The sequence below is a fragment of the Mustela erminea genome, chromosome 1 (assembly GCF_009829155.1).
Source record: "Mustela erminea isolate mMusErm1 chromosome 1, mMusErm1.Pri, whole genome shotgun sequence".
In the NCBI taxonomy this organism is placed as follows: Eukaryota; Metazoa; Chordata; class Mammalia; order Carnivora; family Mustelidae; genus Mustela; species Mustela erminea.
In genome coordinates, this window is record NC_045614.1 from 103,067,969 (window position 1) to 103,084,805 (window position 16,837).

The 16,837-nt window shown below is 42.1% G+C and overlaps 1 protein-coding gene across 5 annotated transcripts in view; it reads right to left on the reverse strand.

Annotated features, from left to right (window-relative positions):
- WDR53 (WD repeat domain 53) overlaps positions 1-16,837 on the reverse strand; it is a 57,736-nt gene that overhangs the window by 26,245 nt on the left and 14,654 nt on the right. For all 5 annotated transcript variants that reach the window (XM_032336645.1, XM_032336669.1, XM_032336639.1 and 2 more), the window contains exon 4: positions 214-294. In XM_032336645.1, the coding sequence (XP_032192536.1) occupies positions 214-294 (81 nt within the window). The remainder of the gene's footprint in view (positions 1-213; positions 295-16,837) is intronic.

Genomic DNA, 16,837 nt, shown 5'->3' on the forward strand with positions numbered 1-16,837 from the left:
CCAGGGGGAGTCAACCCCCCCCAACTGCCCAGGGGTCTCGAACCCCCCCAACCGTCTAGGGGGACTCGAACCCCCCATCGATCTACCAGCAGAGGGATGGGGTGTTTCCGCATCCACTCCAGCCCTGGGGAGCATGGCTGCATCCAGCTTATCCCCTTTGGGCCATACCCTGGAGCTCCAACCAGACAGACAGGTAGGATCCCGTGATCTTACCTCCGGAGGCTTTTCCCAAAAATTCCGATGCTGGCTCAGTTCTCGTCGTTTGAATCCGGGTGCTCCCTCCAATGTGAGGATCTGTAATCAAAGGAGAGAGACTGATACAAAGCGAAGGTCAAGCAAAGCTTCATTTCGTGCCAAGCATCGAGAATCAAACTGACCGGCCAGGGCCATCTCTTGCAAAGAGGGGACCCCTCTCAGCTTCACAAACTAACTTGTATAGAGGTAGTTTAGCCGGGCTATACACAGGTGGCCAATGAGATTGCAGTACACAGAGAAAACAGCACAGTCATGCTAAGTTTGCCATGCACAGAAAAAAACTGCTAGGTAACACACGGGTGGCCAATTGAAATTTAATTTACCCTAGTAGATATATGCGCGCCCCACTGATTGGATGTCTTCACCTGGCCTGACCCGCCCTTGTATCTAGGCTTTGCAAGTAAGTTCCTCTGGGAGGGGCAGGGTCAATCTAAGTTTACTGCATAAACACAAAATGACTGCCTCTGGCCAACCAGGCCCTTACAGTTTCTCCTGATTAGTTTTTCTACTGAGTATAGATCACATTTTCTTGGTATTTCAGTATCTAGAGAATTTTCTAAAAAGAAGTTCACCCATGTGAAGTGACAATTCTGTGGATTTTATTATATTCACTGTAAGGGCCTATTTAGCCAGAGGATTCCATCTTGGATTAAATAGTCATTTTGTTGTTTATGCAGTAAAACTTAAACTGTCCTTGCCCCTCTTCCCCCCAGGGGACTTACTTAAAAAAAAGTCCCAGAAACCGGTCCCAGGTAACAAAGCCCAAATACAAGGATGGGTCAGGCCAGGTGGAGACATTCAATCAGTGGGGGCACATACTGTCTCTTAGCTACCAAGGAGTATGGGCCCCACCTTTTGGGCACCAATTCTGCCCAAGGTGATAGGCTAGTTCAAATGTCTACTATAGGGTAAATTGTAATTCAGTTGGTCACTTATGTGTGACCTAGCATGACTGTGTAGCTTTCTGTGTGTTACAATCTCATTGGCCACCTGTGCATGGCCAGGCCCAACCACATGGCCTTTGCCCTTAAAAGGCTAGTCTGTGGGGGCAGAGAGAGGTCGCCTTCTCTGTAAGAGGGGTGACCCTGAACGTTCGGTTTGATTCTTGATGCTTGGCGCGAAATAAAGCTTTGCTTGACCTTTGCTTTGTATCAGTCTCGCTCCTTTAATCACAGGCCCATTATTGGGGGACCTTTTATTCACAAAGTTTTATAACCATCACAAAATCTAAGTTTAGAACATTTTAGTTCACCCAAAAGGAAATCCCAAACCATTAGTCACTTTCCATTCCTTTCATGCCCCCAGCCTTAAACAACCACTAATCTACTTCTTAGCTCTATAAATTTGCCTACTCTCTCCATTGTCTAGTAATACTGATTTGATGCTGGTGATTACAACTGTTACATTGTTGATTTTATGGATTTTGGTGTGTTCCTTTAAAAATGTCAAGTTTTGGGTGGTTGTGTGGCCAAGTGGTCTAAGGTGCTGGATTTAGGGGGGAAAATGTTGAATTTTATCCTGGTAGGCTCTTTAGTATGAGTTAGAATGGTTCTTTCAAGGCTTGTTATTAAGCTTTGTAATGGTGGCTCTCAAGTAGCCTTTTCTGTAGGTCTAATTTAGTCTTATTGAATGTATCGGGTCAATAAAGTCAACACATCTCCCAACAAGATCTCTCAACACCAAAGTCTCTCTGATGGTTGTTCAGCTTATAGTGTTAGGGTCTGTGATCAAAGGAACGAGACTGATACAAAGCGAAGGTCAAACAAAACTTTATTTCACGCCAAGCATCAAGAATCAAACTGACCGGTCAGGGCTATCTCTTACGAAAAGGCGAGAACGATGATCCCGACAAGGTCACTCCCAAGAAGGCCGCTCCGGACGAGGCTGCTCTAGATGAGGCCGCTCCGCAGATGAGGCCGCTCCATGATCGGAGCCGCTCCCAAGAAGAGACCACTTCCAAGATGAGGCCGCTGCTCCATGAGGTTGCTCCCCAGACAAGGCCGCTCCCAAGAAGACGCCATTCTGGACAAGACTGCTTCCCGGATGAGGCCGCTCCCAACGACGAAGAGGCAACGATGACAGCGACGATGACAAGGAGGACAACTCGGATGACACAGACTCTGCTCCCCACGATGCCACTCTGACAAGGTTGCCACCCAGAGGAAGCCACCGCTGCGGACAAGGCCGCTCGTGGCTCGGGGTGGCAAGGCATTTTGCGGCAAGGCTGCTGGCGGCTAGGGGCTGTTGGCATCTCTGGGCCACTGGCGTCTCGGGACCGCTGGCATCCAGGGGCTGCAGGCATCAGGACCGCTGACCGCTGGGCCGCTGGACCACTGGAGTCTCAGGGCCGCAGGCGTCGAGGGACCGCTGACAGCTGGACCTCTGGTGTCTCAGGGCCGCAGGCGTCGAGGGACCGCTGACAGCTGGACCTCTGGTGTCTCAGGGCCGCAGATGTCGAGGGACCGCTGACAGCTGGACCGCTGGTGTCTGGGCAGCTCGGGGCTGCTGGAAGCTGCACGCGGCTGAAGGCTGCAGGTGGCTCGGGGCCACCGGAGGCGCGGCCTCAGGCGGCTTGAAGCTGCAGACGGCGGCTGGGGACCCCCCGTGGCTGGAGGCTGCAGGCGGCGGCTCTCGGGGCCGACGGAGGCAGGACCGCCGGAGGTGGGACCGCTGGCAGCGGTTATAGCTCTTACAAGAGCTGTTATAGCTCCTCCACTCCCCCGACTCTTCGCTCCCGTCAACTATTCTGCTCCCGTCGACTCTTCTGCTCCCGTCGCAGCTCTCCTCTTGCTTTGCTAGCCTCGCATAACAACCTTTATGCAGTTGGTTGAGTCCCACCCCTATACAGGTGGCCAATCAGATCTCAATCCACCCTAGTGGATATACACATGCTGCACCGATTGGACATCTCCACCTGGCCTGCCCCACCCCTACATCGGGGTCCACAAGCACATTCCTCTGGGAGGGGCAGGCCTTTACAATAGTTCTCCAGTAGGCTTTCTTTGCTTAGCCTCAAGGAGTCTCATCTTACTTTTGCAAAGCATTGTATTTGGCCAAAGAAATAAGGAAACTCCTATGCAGATTTCTGGATCTCATTCTCTGCACCGTTTCCATATGTCTAGTATTCTGCTCTGTAACTTTTAGCTGCCTCAGTTTCTATAGGTTCTGACTTTTTTCTCCTCAAATCATCAACTCCGCCAAGCTTTACTTGCGACCCCCCCCCTTTTTAAAAGATTTTATTTATTTGAGGGGTGCCTGGGTGGCTTAGTTGGTTAAGCATCTGCCTTTGGCTCAGGTCATGATCCCAGAGTCCTGGGATCATGCAGGACTTGATCCCTCAGGGGTCTCTGCTTAGTGGGCGTCTGCTATCCCTCTCCATCTGCCTGCCACTCCTCCTGTTTGTGCTCTCTCTCTGTTTCAAAAAATAAAATCTTAAAAAATATATTTATTTAACGTCTTTTAAAAAAATCTTAAAAAAAAGATTTTATTTATTTGAGAAAGATAGAGAGAACACGAGCAGAGGGGAAGGTCAGAGGATGAGGGAGGAGACTGCCCACTGAGTGGGGAGCCCCGTGTGGGGCTCCATCCCAGGACCCCAAGATCATGACCTGAGCTGAAGGCAGATGCTTAACCAACTGAGACTCCTTGGCTTCTCTCTCTCTCTCTCTCTCTCTTTTTTTTTTTTAAATTTTTTTAAAAGATTTTATTTATTTATTTGACAGAGAGAAATCACAAGTAGTCGGAGAGGCAGGCAGAGAGAAAGAAAGGGAAGCAGGCTCCCCACTGAGCAGAGAGCCCGACGCGGGACTCGATCCCAGGACTCGGAGATCATGACCTGAGCCGAAGGCAGTGGCTCAACCCACTGAGCCACCCAGGTGCCCCTTTTTTTAATTTTTTAAAGATTTTATTTATTTATTTGACAGAGAGAGATAACAAGTAAGCGCAGAGAAAGAGAGAGAGAGAGAGGAGGAAGCAGGCTCCCAGCCAAGCAGAGAGCCCAATGTGGGACTCGATCCCTGGACCCTGAGATCATGACCTGAGATGAAGGCAGAGGCTTAACCCACTGAACCACCCAGGCACTCACTTTTTAAAAAATTTTTATTTTTTATTTTTTAAAGATTTTATTTATTTATTTGACAGTGAGAGAGGGAACATAAGCAGAAGGAGTGATAGAGGGAGAAGCATGCTTCCTGCCAAGCAGGGAGCCTGGTGGAGGGCTCGATCCCAGAGCCCTGGGATCATGACCTGAGCTGAAGGCATACACCTAAGGACAGAGCCACGCAGTTGGCCCCCAGCTTTTTTTTAAAGATTTATCTATTTATTAGTGGGAGATGGGAGAGGTAGAGGGAAAGGGAGAGAATCTCAACCAGACTACTTGCTGAGGGTGGAGCCTGATATGGAGCTTGATCCCATGACCCTGAGATCATGAACTGAGTAGAAACCAAGAGTCCAACACTTAACCAACTGAGCCATCCAGTCACTGTGTCCTCTCTATGCTGATATTTGGTAAATGCTACCAGGAAGAAAGCTATGAAAATTGTAGGGCTCACTTCATTTTTCTCCCCTTCTCTCAGTAATCAGTGTACTGTGCTGCCTGTGGTCCGATGACTGAAAATAACTATTTCACACTTGTTATGTTAGGTCCATGATCAAAGGAGTGAGACTGATACAAAGCAAAGGTCAAGCAAAACTTTATTTCGAGCCAAGTATCGATCAAACCGACTGGTCGGGGCAGCCTCTTACAGAGAGGGCGACCCCTCCCGGCCTCACAGACTAACTGTTTTTTTTTTTTTTTTTAGATTTATTTATTTCATTATTTGACAGAGAGATCACAAGTAGGCAGAGAGGTAGGCAGAGAGAGAGAGAGGAGGAAGCAGGCTTCCCACAGAGCAGAGAACCTGATGCTGGGCTCAATCCCAGGACCTGAGATCATGACCTGAGCCGAAGGCAGAGGCTTTAACCCACTGAGTCACCCAGGTGCCCCCCACAGACTAACTTTTATAGAGCAAAGTCCATGTGGTTGAGCCTGGCCACACACAAGGTGGCCAATGAGATTGTAACACACAGAGAAAGTTGCATAGTCATGCTAGGACACACACTGGTGGCCAATTGAATTACAATTCACCCTATAGTAGATATTTGAACTAGCCTATTACCTTGGTCAGAATTGGCGCCCAAAAGGCGCCCAAAAGGCAGGGCCCACATTTTTAGGGAGATAGTGATTGGATGTCTCCACCTGGCCTGACCTGACCTTGTATTTGGGCTCTGTTACCTGGGACTGGTTGACCATATTTTACTAGTTTCTGGGACTTGCTTTTAAGTACGTCCCCTGGGCGGGGGGTGGGGGGGGTGGGCGTGGCAGGGTCAGTTTAAGTTATACTGAATAAACAACAAAATGGCTGTTCAACCGAGATGGAGCCGCTCTGGCTACATAGGCCATTACAGTTATAGTTATCTAGTTGCATATGATGGGAGGTTTAGTCTGATATCAGTTACTCTGTCATGGCTAGATGTGTGTATTTTTTTTTTTTTTAAGATTTTTTATTTTATTTTATTTTATTTGACAGATGGAGATCACAAGTAGGCAGAAAGACAGGCAGAGAAAGGAAGGAAAGCAGACTCTCTTCCAAGCAGAGAGACCGATGCCCGGCTCGATCCCAGAACCCTGGGACCATGACCCGAGCCGACGGCAGAAGCTTTAAACACTGAGCCATCCAGGCTCAGTGTGTATTATTTTTTGACTGGTTCCTTTTTGCCCAATATTATGTTTGTAAGACTCACGCTTTTTTTTTAAATTAATGAATTAATTTATTTATTTTTAAGTATTCTATACCCCCAATGTGGGGCTCGAACTCACAACCCCTAGACCAAAAGTCACATGTTCTGCTAAGTCAGCCAGGCACCCCTCATGCTTGTTGAGTGAAATATTTAGCTCACTTTTTATTTCCATTTGGTATTCCATAACAGAATATATCACAATTTACTTATACATTCTATTGTTGGACATTTGAGTAGTTTCCATTTTGGAGCTATTTTAAGTAATACTGCTATAAACATTCTTGTACCTGTCTTTTGGTACATGAATTCCTGTCGGGTATAGATCTAGAAATGGAATTGCTGGATGGGTTATGTACATTGTCAGGTTTACATGTACTGCCAGTTAGTTTTACGAAATAGTTGCACCAATTTTCATGCTCATGTATGGAGACCCAGTGACTCCATGCTTCAGCACCAGGTACTGTCAACTTTTTCAATGTTAGGCATTCTGGTGGGTGTGTTTTAGCTTATACTTTCCAGTGTCCAATGCAGTTGATCAACTTTTCTTATGTTTATTGCCCTTCTGTATATCTATTGGCCTATTCATATCTTTTGCCCACTTTTCTGTTGGATTGTCTGATTTTTTCTTTTATTAATTGATCAGTTAGTCAGTTATTTTTTCATTCTGGATTCCAGTCCTTTGTCAGTTATAAAATGCACATATCTTATTTCCACTCTGGCTTGCCTTTTTTATCTTAACAGTGTATTTTGATGAACAGAGGTTCTTAATTTTAATGTAGATTTTGTCTTCATTAAATTAATTTAAAGTTATCCAATTTATCCATGTTTTCATTTTGATGTCTTCTATTTGAAATCTTTAATACTTCAAGGTCATGAAACCATTTTTCTTCTCTTTTTTTTAATTTAGAAGGTTTATTACTTTACCTATCACATTTAGATCTGAAGCACACCTAGAAATAATTTTTGGATTAGTGTAAAGAATCAATATTAACTTCTTCTCCATATGGATATACAATTGACCAAATCCCATTTATTGCAAAGACTGTCCTTTTCTCACTGCTCTGCAGTGCATGTTTGTCACTAATTGAGTTTGCATGTTTATGAATATCTATTTCTATTCTTTATTCTTCCTCATTGGTCTATGTATCTATTCTTGTGCCCATACAACATTCGTAGTTACTGTAGCTTTATAATAAGTGTATCATATAGTGTGAGTCCTCCACCTCTGTTCTTCAAGTTTAACTGTGCTATTCTAGGCCATGTGCATTTAAAAAAAAAGATTTTATTTATTCATTTCAGAGACAGAGAGAGCACAAGTAGGCAGATCAGCAGGCAGAGGGAGAGGGAGAAGCGGGCTCTTTGAGGAGCAGGGAGCCCGATGTGGGACTCGATCCCAAGACCCCGGGATCATGACCCAAGCCGAAAGCAGCCACTTAACTGACTGAGCCACCCAGGTGCCCCCATCTGCATTTTTAAAAAGATTTATTTATTTATTTATAAATTAATTGAGAGGGAGAGAGAATCCTCAAGCAGGCTCCACACTCAGCGGGGAACCTGACAGGGAGCTTGATACCAGGACAGGAGTCCTGGTAATCATGATCTGAGTCAAAATCAAGAGCTGGCTGCTTGAACGACTGAGCCATCAAGATGTCCCTAGACCATTTGCATTTTCATATAAAATTTACAACAAGCTGCCTAATTTTTATAACGGTACTAGCTGGGATTGATTAGAATTATAGTGACATCTTTATAATACTTTATCTTCTAATTCATGAATATGATAAAACCCTCTTTTAGATTTTAATTTGTCTCAAGCATGTTTTACACTTTTTATCTGTAGAGTTATTTTGTTTTTCATTTTATTAGTATTTGATGTTTCCTGTTGCTACTATGAGTGGTATTTTAAATTTTTCCTTTATTGTTGCTGTTATATAGGAATACTACCATTTTTTATATATTTATCTTTTTATTCAGCAACCTTAATAAATCCATTTTTAATTTTTGCAATTCATCTCTAGATTCTTTTGATTTTCTGAATACATAATCATGTCTGTAAATAACTGTTTTACTTCTTTTTTTATGGCTTTTTTTTTTCCTTGCCATATTGTACTACCTAGGACCTCCAGTAGAATGTCAAATACAAATAATGGTGGAGATATCCTTCTCATCTCTTGTTTCCAGTATCAGAGAGAAATGTGTCAATATTTGTCACATGTCTAAATAATTCATGTATCAAAGAATAAATCACAATGAAAAATTAAAATGTTATATTGACAAAGCTAGAATGTTATATTAGAGCACTAATGAAAGTGTGGCACATAAAATTGGAAGGATGTAGGTAAAGCCATACTTAGAAGAAATTGTATGGCCTTAAATGCATATATGCCAAAGGGAGGGGGAGCTAAAAAATCAATGAGCTAAGTGTCCATCTCAAAGTGTTAGAAAATGGACAAATTAAACCTGAAGATAGCAGAATGAAGGAAATAATAATAATTGGAGCAGCAATTAAACAGAAAACAAATAATAGTATTATCAAAGGCAAATATTGCTTCTTTGAAAAGGCTATTAAAATTTTAAAAACTCCTGACAAGGGACACCTGCGTGGCTTGGTTGGTTGAGCACATGTTGACTCTTGATCTCAGCTCAGGTCTTGATCTCAGGGTCATGAATTCAAGCCCTGCAGGTTTCATGCTGGGCATGGAGCCTACTTAAAAAACAGAAAAAAGAAAAAAAGAAAAAAAAAACCCTTATGACAAGGCTAATAAAAGAGGATATTATAACAAATTCATGACAGTAATTTGAAAATACATGAAATCCAGTTTGCTGTATGTATCAATAGTTTGTTCCTTCTTTTTTAAATTTGTTGTTGTTGTTGTTAGTTTTTTGTTTGTTTGTTTGTTCCTTTTTATTCTGAGTAGTATTCCACAGTATGGATATATCAGATTGTTTAACCATTTACCTCTTTAAGGAATCTAGGCTAATTCCAGTTTGGGGCTATCCATGAATAAAGCTGCTATAAACTTTCACGTACAGGTTTTTATGAGAACATATGTTTAAACGCCCAGGAGAGCAATTGCTGGGTTACATGGTTTGGGCATATTTTTTGGTAGGAAAATGCCAAATTATTTTCCAGGGTAGCTGTACCATTTTACATTCCCACCAGCGACAAATGAGAGATCTAATTTCTCCCACATTCTTACCAGCAGTTGGTGTTGTCATTGTTTTTTATTTTAGCCATTCTGACAGGTGTGCAAATCAATTGAAAAATGTATTTCATTCTAATTATTTAGTATTTTAAAATGATTTTACTTTTATGTAATCTCTACATCCAATTTGGGGCTTGAATTCACAACCCTGAGATAGAGAGTCTCATGTTCTACCCACTGAGCCGGCTAGGTGCCCCCACACCATTTAGTATTTTTGAAGGGTGAGTTGATCTGCAACATATTGAACCTCTAATTGGTACTGAACTGGGTTTTTGAGGAACAGGACTCAGGCATCTAGATATTTTCTATTTTTTTTTATATATTTCTTTTTAAAAATTTTTTTAAGTTTTTTTTTTTTTTAATTTATTTGATAGAGAGAGAGACAGCGAGAGAGGGAACATAACAAGCAGGGGGAGGGGGAGAGGGAGACGCAGGCTTTCCAGCAGAGCAGGGAACCCGATGTGGGGCTCCATCCCAGAATCCTGGGATCATGACCAAAGCCGAAGGCAGATGCTTAAGGACTGAGCCACCCAGGCGCCCCTCTAGATATTTTTAAATCTTCATTGGTGGATCTGATTTGCAGCTAAGATTATGAAGACATCCTAGTCTCAAAGGACAAGAGCTTTGAAGGAAAAGTCATCCTTTGAAGAAATAGCCATATCCAATGATGGGAATGTCATAGACAATGAAAATACGCGGTAGGATAGTAGGGCTGAATGACATTTCTAAAATACAAACAAGGATTCTTAACCCTGGAAAATATTTTTGGAAAATAGTTAAACTTACGAAAACTCAAAAAATTGATTTCATTTAATTTTTTTTCCCTCCCCCATCTCCAAATGGAGGTCTACTTAATTTTAGAGAGGTCTACTTAGACAAAAATTAATTAAAATTTTGGTATTTAAAAAATAAATGGTTATTTAGAGCATGAAGAATTCCTTATTAACAAGAAAGAAGAAAGAAAGTTGAGAAGAAGATGTAGAATTGTCCGACTCACTTAGAAAAAAATAGAAAAAAGTCCAGGTCCGGGCTAATCAAGTTATTTGACTAATCCGAGGCTATCAAAATCTGTGAAAACAAAGGAAGTTATGAATTATGTCTCTAGGGGGCGCTAAATCTCTACAGAGCAATGCAGGAAAGGAAAATGTTAAAAATTCTAAGAATCAAAAAACGTAATGCTTCGTGAATAACACGGATTAGAAAATTAGAGTGTATTATTAAGAAAGGAACAAGGCTAAGTGTAAGCGATTTAAGGGAAGCAAAGAGAAAGAAATGTCTACCTAGTCTCCCGTCTGGTTTAAGGAGTCCAGTAATCCTCCAAATCACCCTGCCTCTCCAGTGCAGCCAGACTCCTGACTAGTAACAGCTCTGTGCCATTTTGGAGAGCTGATGGTAATGACACCAGAATGGCAAGGACCAGTCTGGGCAGATAAGGGAGGTCTAAGTAGTCAAACCTGCCCAGCCTCTTGTGCTCCCTACATGGATTTAGGGCTCTAGGATCCACCCAGTCACTGAAACCAAAAACTTAGGGCTTCATTCTTGACTCTAATACCTCCTACTGATAATGTGACTAGTTTTCCCATCTGGCTATTTTGGAATTTATTCTGAACAATCTTTGCTTCTCCAAAATATCCTCTTCCACAGCAAACTACTGGTACCACGCTTGCAATTTCCCCACATTCCCCAGCAACATCAATTCATCCTAGTCTCACATGGATGGAGATGCTAAAGGCCACTCCGGAAGATTTTCAAGACTCTTACCTACAAGTCCATGCATTCAAGCTTGAGTACTGTACGTTTTTTAAAATATAAAAAAATTAGGCTCCTAGGATTGATTAGTAATTAATTATGTTGAAATTATTTTTAGTATAATGTTGCTTAAATATGTCCAAATGCATCATTAGTATCAACTTCTTTTAACTCTTATGTGACTATAAAGTGAAAAGAAACATACATATTAAATACAAACCAAATTACAACTAATAAAATTAAATTGCCAACATTAATTTATTGTGATGGCTGATGCTGTTTTGCTGAAACTAAATTACCTCTCACATGGATTTGGCACTAATTGCTTTAGAGGAGGTTCTTTGCATTTGGCAAGTTGATACTACCTTGGGCAGAGCAATGACTCAGTTATAAGACATTTCTCTAATTGAATTACGTGCATCACTTGGTTCATGTATTCTCACTTTATAAATTTTAGATTTACAGAATTCTGTAAAAAAAAAAAAGCAAACTACACCTGCCATTTTTTTTAAAACATTTTTTCTTCTTTCTTCCTTTTCTTTTTCTCTCTTCCTTCCTTTTTCTTTCCTTCCTCCCTCCATTTCTTTCTCCATCCTTCCTTCCTTTCCTCTCTTTTGTAATCTCTACACCCCACATAGGGCTCCAACTCACAGCCCCAAGATCAAGAGTCACATGCTGTTCCAACTGAGCCAGTCAGGCGCCCCTAAAACATTTTTAAATTTTATTAGTTTTTTCAGCCAAAGATACTCTATGACATGATAAATTCTTCCTGTTAATTTCTGCTACTGCTGTTAATGGAGAACCGATAATGGAACATTGGAGAGGGGTGGTTATTGACACTTGTGTTTAGTGACTCTACTGGCTCTGGAGGACTGGTGTCTGCTGAATAAAGTGTTTCTGTTGAACACATGCCCAGTTTAAACTCTTGTTTGTATTGATATTTCTTTTTTTTTTTTTTAAAGATTTTATTTATTTATTTGACAGAGAGAAATTACAAGTACACTGAGAGGCAGGCAGAGAGAGAGAGAGAAGGAAGCAGGCTCCCTGCTGAGCAGAGAGCCCGATGCGGGAATCGATCCCAGGACCCTGAGATCATGACCTGAGCCGAAGGCAGCGGCTTAACCCACTGAGCACCCAGGCGCCCCGTATTGATATTTCTAACGTCACAACTTAAAAATTAGGAAAAAAGAATGGAAAAAACATTAATGTAAATTGTGAAAACTAAAGGGCAAAAAGTCCCAATTTTAAGTGAAAAAGTAGTAATGATAAAGCAAGACACACAGTCATGGTGTGAGACCACTTGCACTTTATATAAACTAGGGCATTGGGTGGTAATAGGCTTGAAGAGAGCCCTAAGACACTTGTCTTAAAAATACACTTGTATAGCATGCAACCTTTCTTTAAAAAATCCATTTTGAATGTAATTTACATACAATAAAATTCAGTAATTATAAAAGTATGATTTACTGAGTTTTGACAAATATTTACAGTCCTATGACTACCACCACGATCAAGATAAAGAGCATAGGACATTACCCTTATTACTACCAAAAGTTCTCTTGCACTTTTTTGCAATCAATCCTGTCCCCTACCTCTGACCTCTGGTAACCTCTATTTTCTCCTTTGCCCTTCATGCAGCATTTTGTGTCCAGCTCCCATCATGCATCATGTTTTTGAAATTCATCCATGTCGTTGCAAGTATCAGTTTGTTGCTCTTACTGCTCTGCAGTGTTCTGCTGCATGCACAAACCACAATTTGTTCCAAGGGTCACCCACTGATTTGGTTTGTTTTCAACTGGCTATTATAAGGCAAGTAGCATAAACCTTTCGGTAGAGATCTTTGTGTGGACACAAGTTTTTATTTCTCTTGGGTAAATATCTAGGAATGGAACTGCTGGGTCATATAGTAAATGTATGTTTGACTTTGTAAAAACTGCCAAACTTTTTTCCTAAGTGGCTGTTCCATTTTTCATTCTTAACAACAATGTAGGAAGAGTTCCAATTGGTTTGCATGTTCACCAACATTGTCTGTCTTTAAATTTTTGCCCTTTTAACAAATGTGTCTAGACATAACATTGTGGTATTAATTTGGTTATTCACTATACCTTTTCATGCATTTATTCTCCATTTGGTTTTTTTAATTATTCTTTTAAAAATTTTATTTATTTATTTGAGAGAGAGAGATAAAGAGCATGAGAGGGGAGGAGGTCAGAGGGAGAAGCAGACTCCCCATGGAGCTGGGAGCCCGATGCGGACTCTATCCCGGGACTCCGGGATCATGACCTGAGCCGAAGGCAGTCACTTAACCAACTGAGCCACCCAGGTGCCCTTATTATCCATTTGTAATCCACTTTGGAAAGGTGTCTGTTCAAATATTTTCCTTATTTTTTTAATTGATTGTTTTCTTGAGTTGTTAAAGTTCCTTATATCATCTGTATGTACATCCTTTAGCAGGTTTATGTTCTATAAATAATTTTTTCCCAGTCCATAGCTTGCCTTTTCATTTTTTTTTTTTTAAAGATTTTATTTATTTGAGAGAGAAAAAGCAGAGTGACTGAGAGAAAGCATGAACGGGGGTGAGGGGAAGAGGGAGAGGGATACGCAGACTCCCTGCGGGGCAGGATCCTGATTATCAGGGCTTGATCTCAGGACCCTGGGATCACGACCTGAGCTGAAGGCAGCTGCTTAACCAACTGAGCCACCCAGATGGCCCAGCTGTTCTGAATGTTTATGGCATTAAAGACTCAAGTGAAGGGGCATTTCTGCTCTAGTAAACTAGAGAATTCTGCTCCCTATGCCCTAATAGAAAACTTCTCTTTTGCTTAGGCAGTCTGAGTGGGTATGTTATCAGCAACCAAAAGAAGTTTAGGGTTGATGTTTCAACCCTGGTTTAAGTACTTCTTACCTTGTTCCCATTAATTTATTCAGACTCAATAGCCAAAAAGATGCTGTACTTGGATAATTTTTCAAAGGATCCCTCTAAAACCTCCAGAGATTAGCCATGAGCATTAGTTCGTCCTGACATTTTAATATTAGAATCATTGGATAGCATAATATTATAATGATGGTATTTTCATTCCATTTAACAGAGACATAAAAGAACCTTAGAGGATTTCTAACTTAAGCTGTTCACTTTCACAGAAACTAAAGCCCAAATTGGAAAGAGCCTTGCCCAGTGTTAGAATTAGAACCTTGTTTCTGTCAACACTCAGGCCAAGGTGATTTGACAGTGATTTGTTTTTTTTTTTAAAGTAATCCCTGGGGGGACCTGGGGGGCTCAGTTGGTTAAGCCTCTGGCTTCGGCTCAGGTCATAATCTCAGGTCCTGGGATCCAGCCCCATTATCCGGCTCTCTGCTCAGCAGGGAGCCTGCTTCCTCCTCTCTGTCTGCCTGCCTCTCTGCCTACTTGTGATCTGTCTGTCAAATAAATGAATGAAATTTAAAAAAAAAAGTAATCTCTGTTCCCAATGTGCAGATCAAACTCACAACCCCCAGATGAAGAGTTGCAAGCTCCACTAACTGTGCCCGCTGCCCCTGACAGTGAATTTTTTTTTTTAGAGCCAAGATGGTATTGTCCTTTCTTTAAATTCCAAGTGAGATCACTCAACAATATTTATTGATTGCCCACTTAATTGGTCAGGACTCTTAGTTGTAAGTTAAAAAAAAAAAAAAGTCTCCAGGAATACATTTGTTTCATGTACTGTTGTTTCAAGGCTCCAAATCACCGTATCTTCTTCAACTCTAGGAAAGACTTTCTGTAGGTGGGGTACCTGTAGACTCACATCTTACCAGCTTAGCTACCCCAGGAGTGCATGCTGGATTATCCTTGGATTTCTCAGTTACGTGAGCAAAAAAACTCCTTTTTGTTCCCTTAAGCCAATTTGAATTTGGTTTCTGTCACTGAAAAGTGTTCAGACTAAAATCACACTTATCAGAAAATTCTTTGCAAACAAGGATAATGATAACCAGATTCTCTTTAAAACATGGAATGTAAGAGTAGTTAGTATAAGGACACCTAGGTGTCTCCGTTGGTTCGGACTTGATTTCGGCTCTGGTCATGATCTCAGGATCTCAGATTCAGCCCCATGCTGGGTTCAACAGTGGGCATGGAGCCTGCTTAAGAATCTCCCTTGCCTGGGGGTGCATGGGTGGCACAGTAGGTTAAAGCCTCTGCCTTCAGCTCAGGTCATGATCCCAGGGTTCTGGGATTGAGCCCCACATTGGGCTCTCTGCTCAGCAGGGAGCCTACTTCCCTTCCCCTCTCTCTCTGCCTGCTTGTGATCTGGGTCTGTCAAATAAATAAATAAAATCTTAAAAAAAAAAAAAATCTCCCTTGCCGGGGTGCCTGGGTGGCTCACTGGGTTAAGCCTCTGCCTTTGGCTCGGGTTATGATCCCAGGGTCCTGGGATTGAGCCCCAAGTTGGGCTCTCTGCTCAGCGGGGAGCCTGCTTCCCCCTCGCTCTCTGCCTGCCTCTCTGCCTACTTGTGATCTCTGTCAAATAAATAAATTTAAAAATCTTAAAAAGGAAAGAGAAAAAAAGAATCTCCCTTGCCCCACTCCCACCCCCTAATTGCCCTGAAGCTCTTCAAAAAAAAAGAAAAGAAAAAAGAGTAGGCAAGGTAAGTAGAAGCAGAAAGAACGCGTAGAGAAGATAGCCACCCAGGCCTGATATACTACTACCTTCGTTTCTATTCTTTTTTTTTTTTTTTTTTTAAGATTTTATTTCTTTATTTGCGAGAACAGGAGAAAGAGAGAGCACGAGTATGCATGCAAGGAGAGGGATAGTGGGAGAGGGAGAATTCCAAGCAGACTCTGCGCTAAGCCCAGAGTCTGATGCCAGGCTATGTCCCACAAACCGAGATCACGACCTGAGCGGAAACCAAGAGCCAGATGCTCAGCGAACTGAGCCACCCAGGCGCCCCATATTCTTTACCTCTTTTATCTCTTCTCTACTTTTTATCTTTAAAAAAAAAATTTTTTTTAGAATGATTTTCCTTTTCTATATCTATTTACTTGAGAGAGTGAGACAGAGAGCATGAAACGGGAGAGGGTCAGAGGGAGAAAAAGACTCCCCACCAAGCAGGGAGCCCGATGTGGGACTTGATCCCAGGACTCCAGGATCATGACCTGAGCCAAAGGCAGTTGTCCAACCAACTGAGCCACACAGGCACCCTACTTTTTATCTTCTTAGAATTTCTTGTTCATGGAGCACCTGGGTGGCTGTGTGGGTTAAAGCCTCTGCCTTCGGCTCGGGTCATGATCCCAGGGTCCTGGGATCCAGCCCCGCATGGGGCTCTCTGCTCAGTGGGGAGCCTGCTTCCCCTTCTTTCTCTGCCTGCCTCTCTGCCTACTTGTGATCTCTGTCTCTCTGTTAAATAAATAAATAAAATCTTAAAAAAAAAAAAAGAATTTCTTGTTCGTAACTTCAGCCTATTCTTGGTTCTATCAGCATCACAGCTTGGATTACTGCATAATATCCTAAACTGACTGACTCTGAAGTCCTTTTCTTAGAAACAACACCAAGTAATTGTCAGCAAAGCCTTCTGGGCTTTACACGGAACAAGCAAGAACAGGTTTCCTCTTCCACCTTGGTAAGGCTCCTCATGACATCCTAGGATCTGAAATAACCAGTTATAACTAACGTGGTGACTACACTTGGAATAGATCACATGGGGGCTTCCCTGAGGCAGGAGGCTTGACAAGACAACCAAGATCCTTTCTAGGTAAGTAATCATGCCTGCAGTTTTCCTGGTTCTTTGATACTTAATATCTTTAAGTCTCAATTACTATGGCAATACAATGAGAGAAATCACCTACATGATGGATTTGGAAGAAGAAATGAAACATG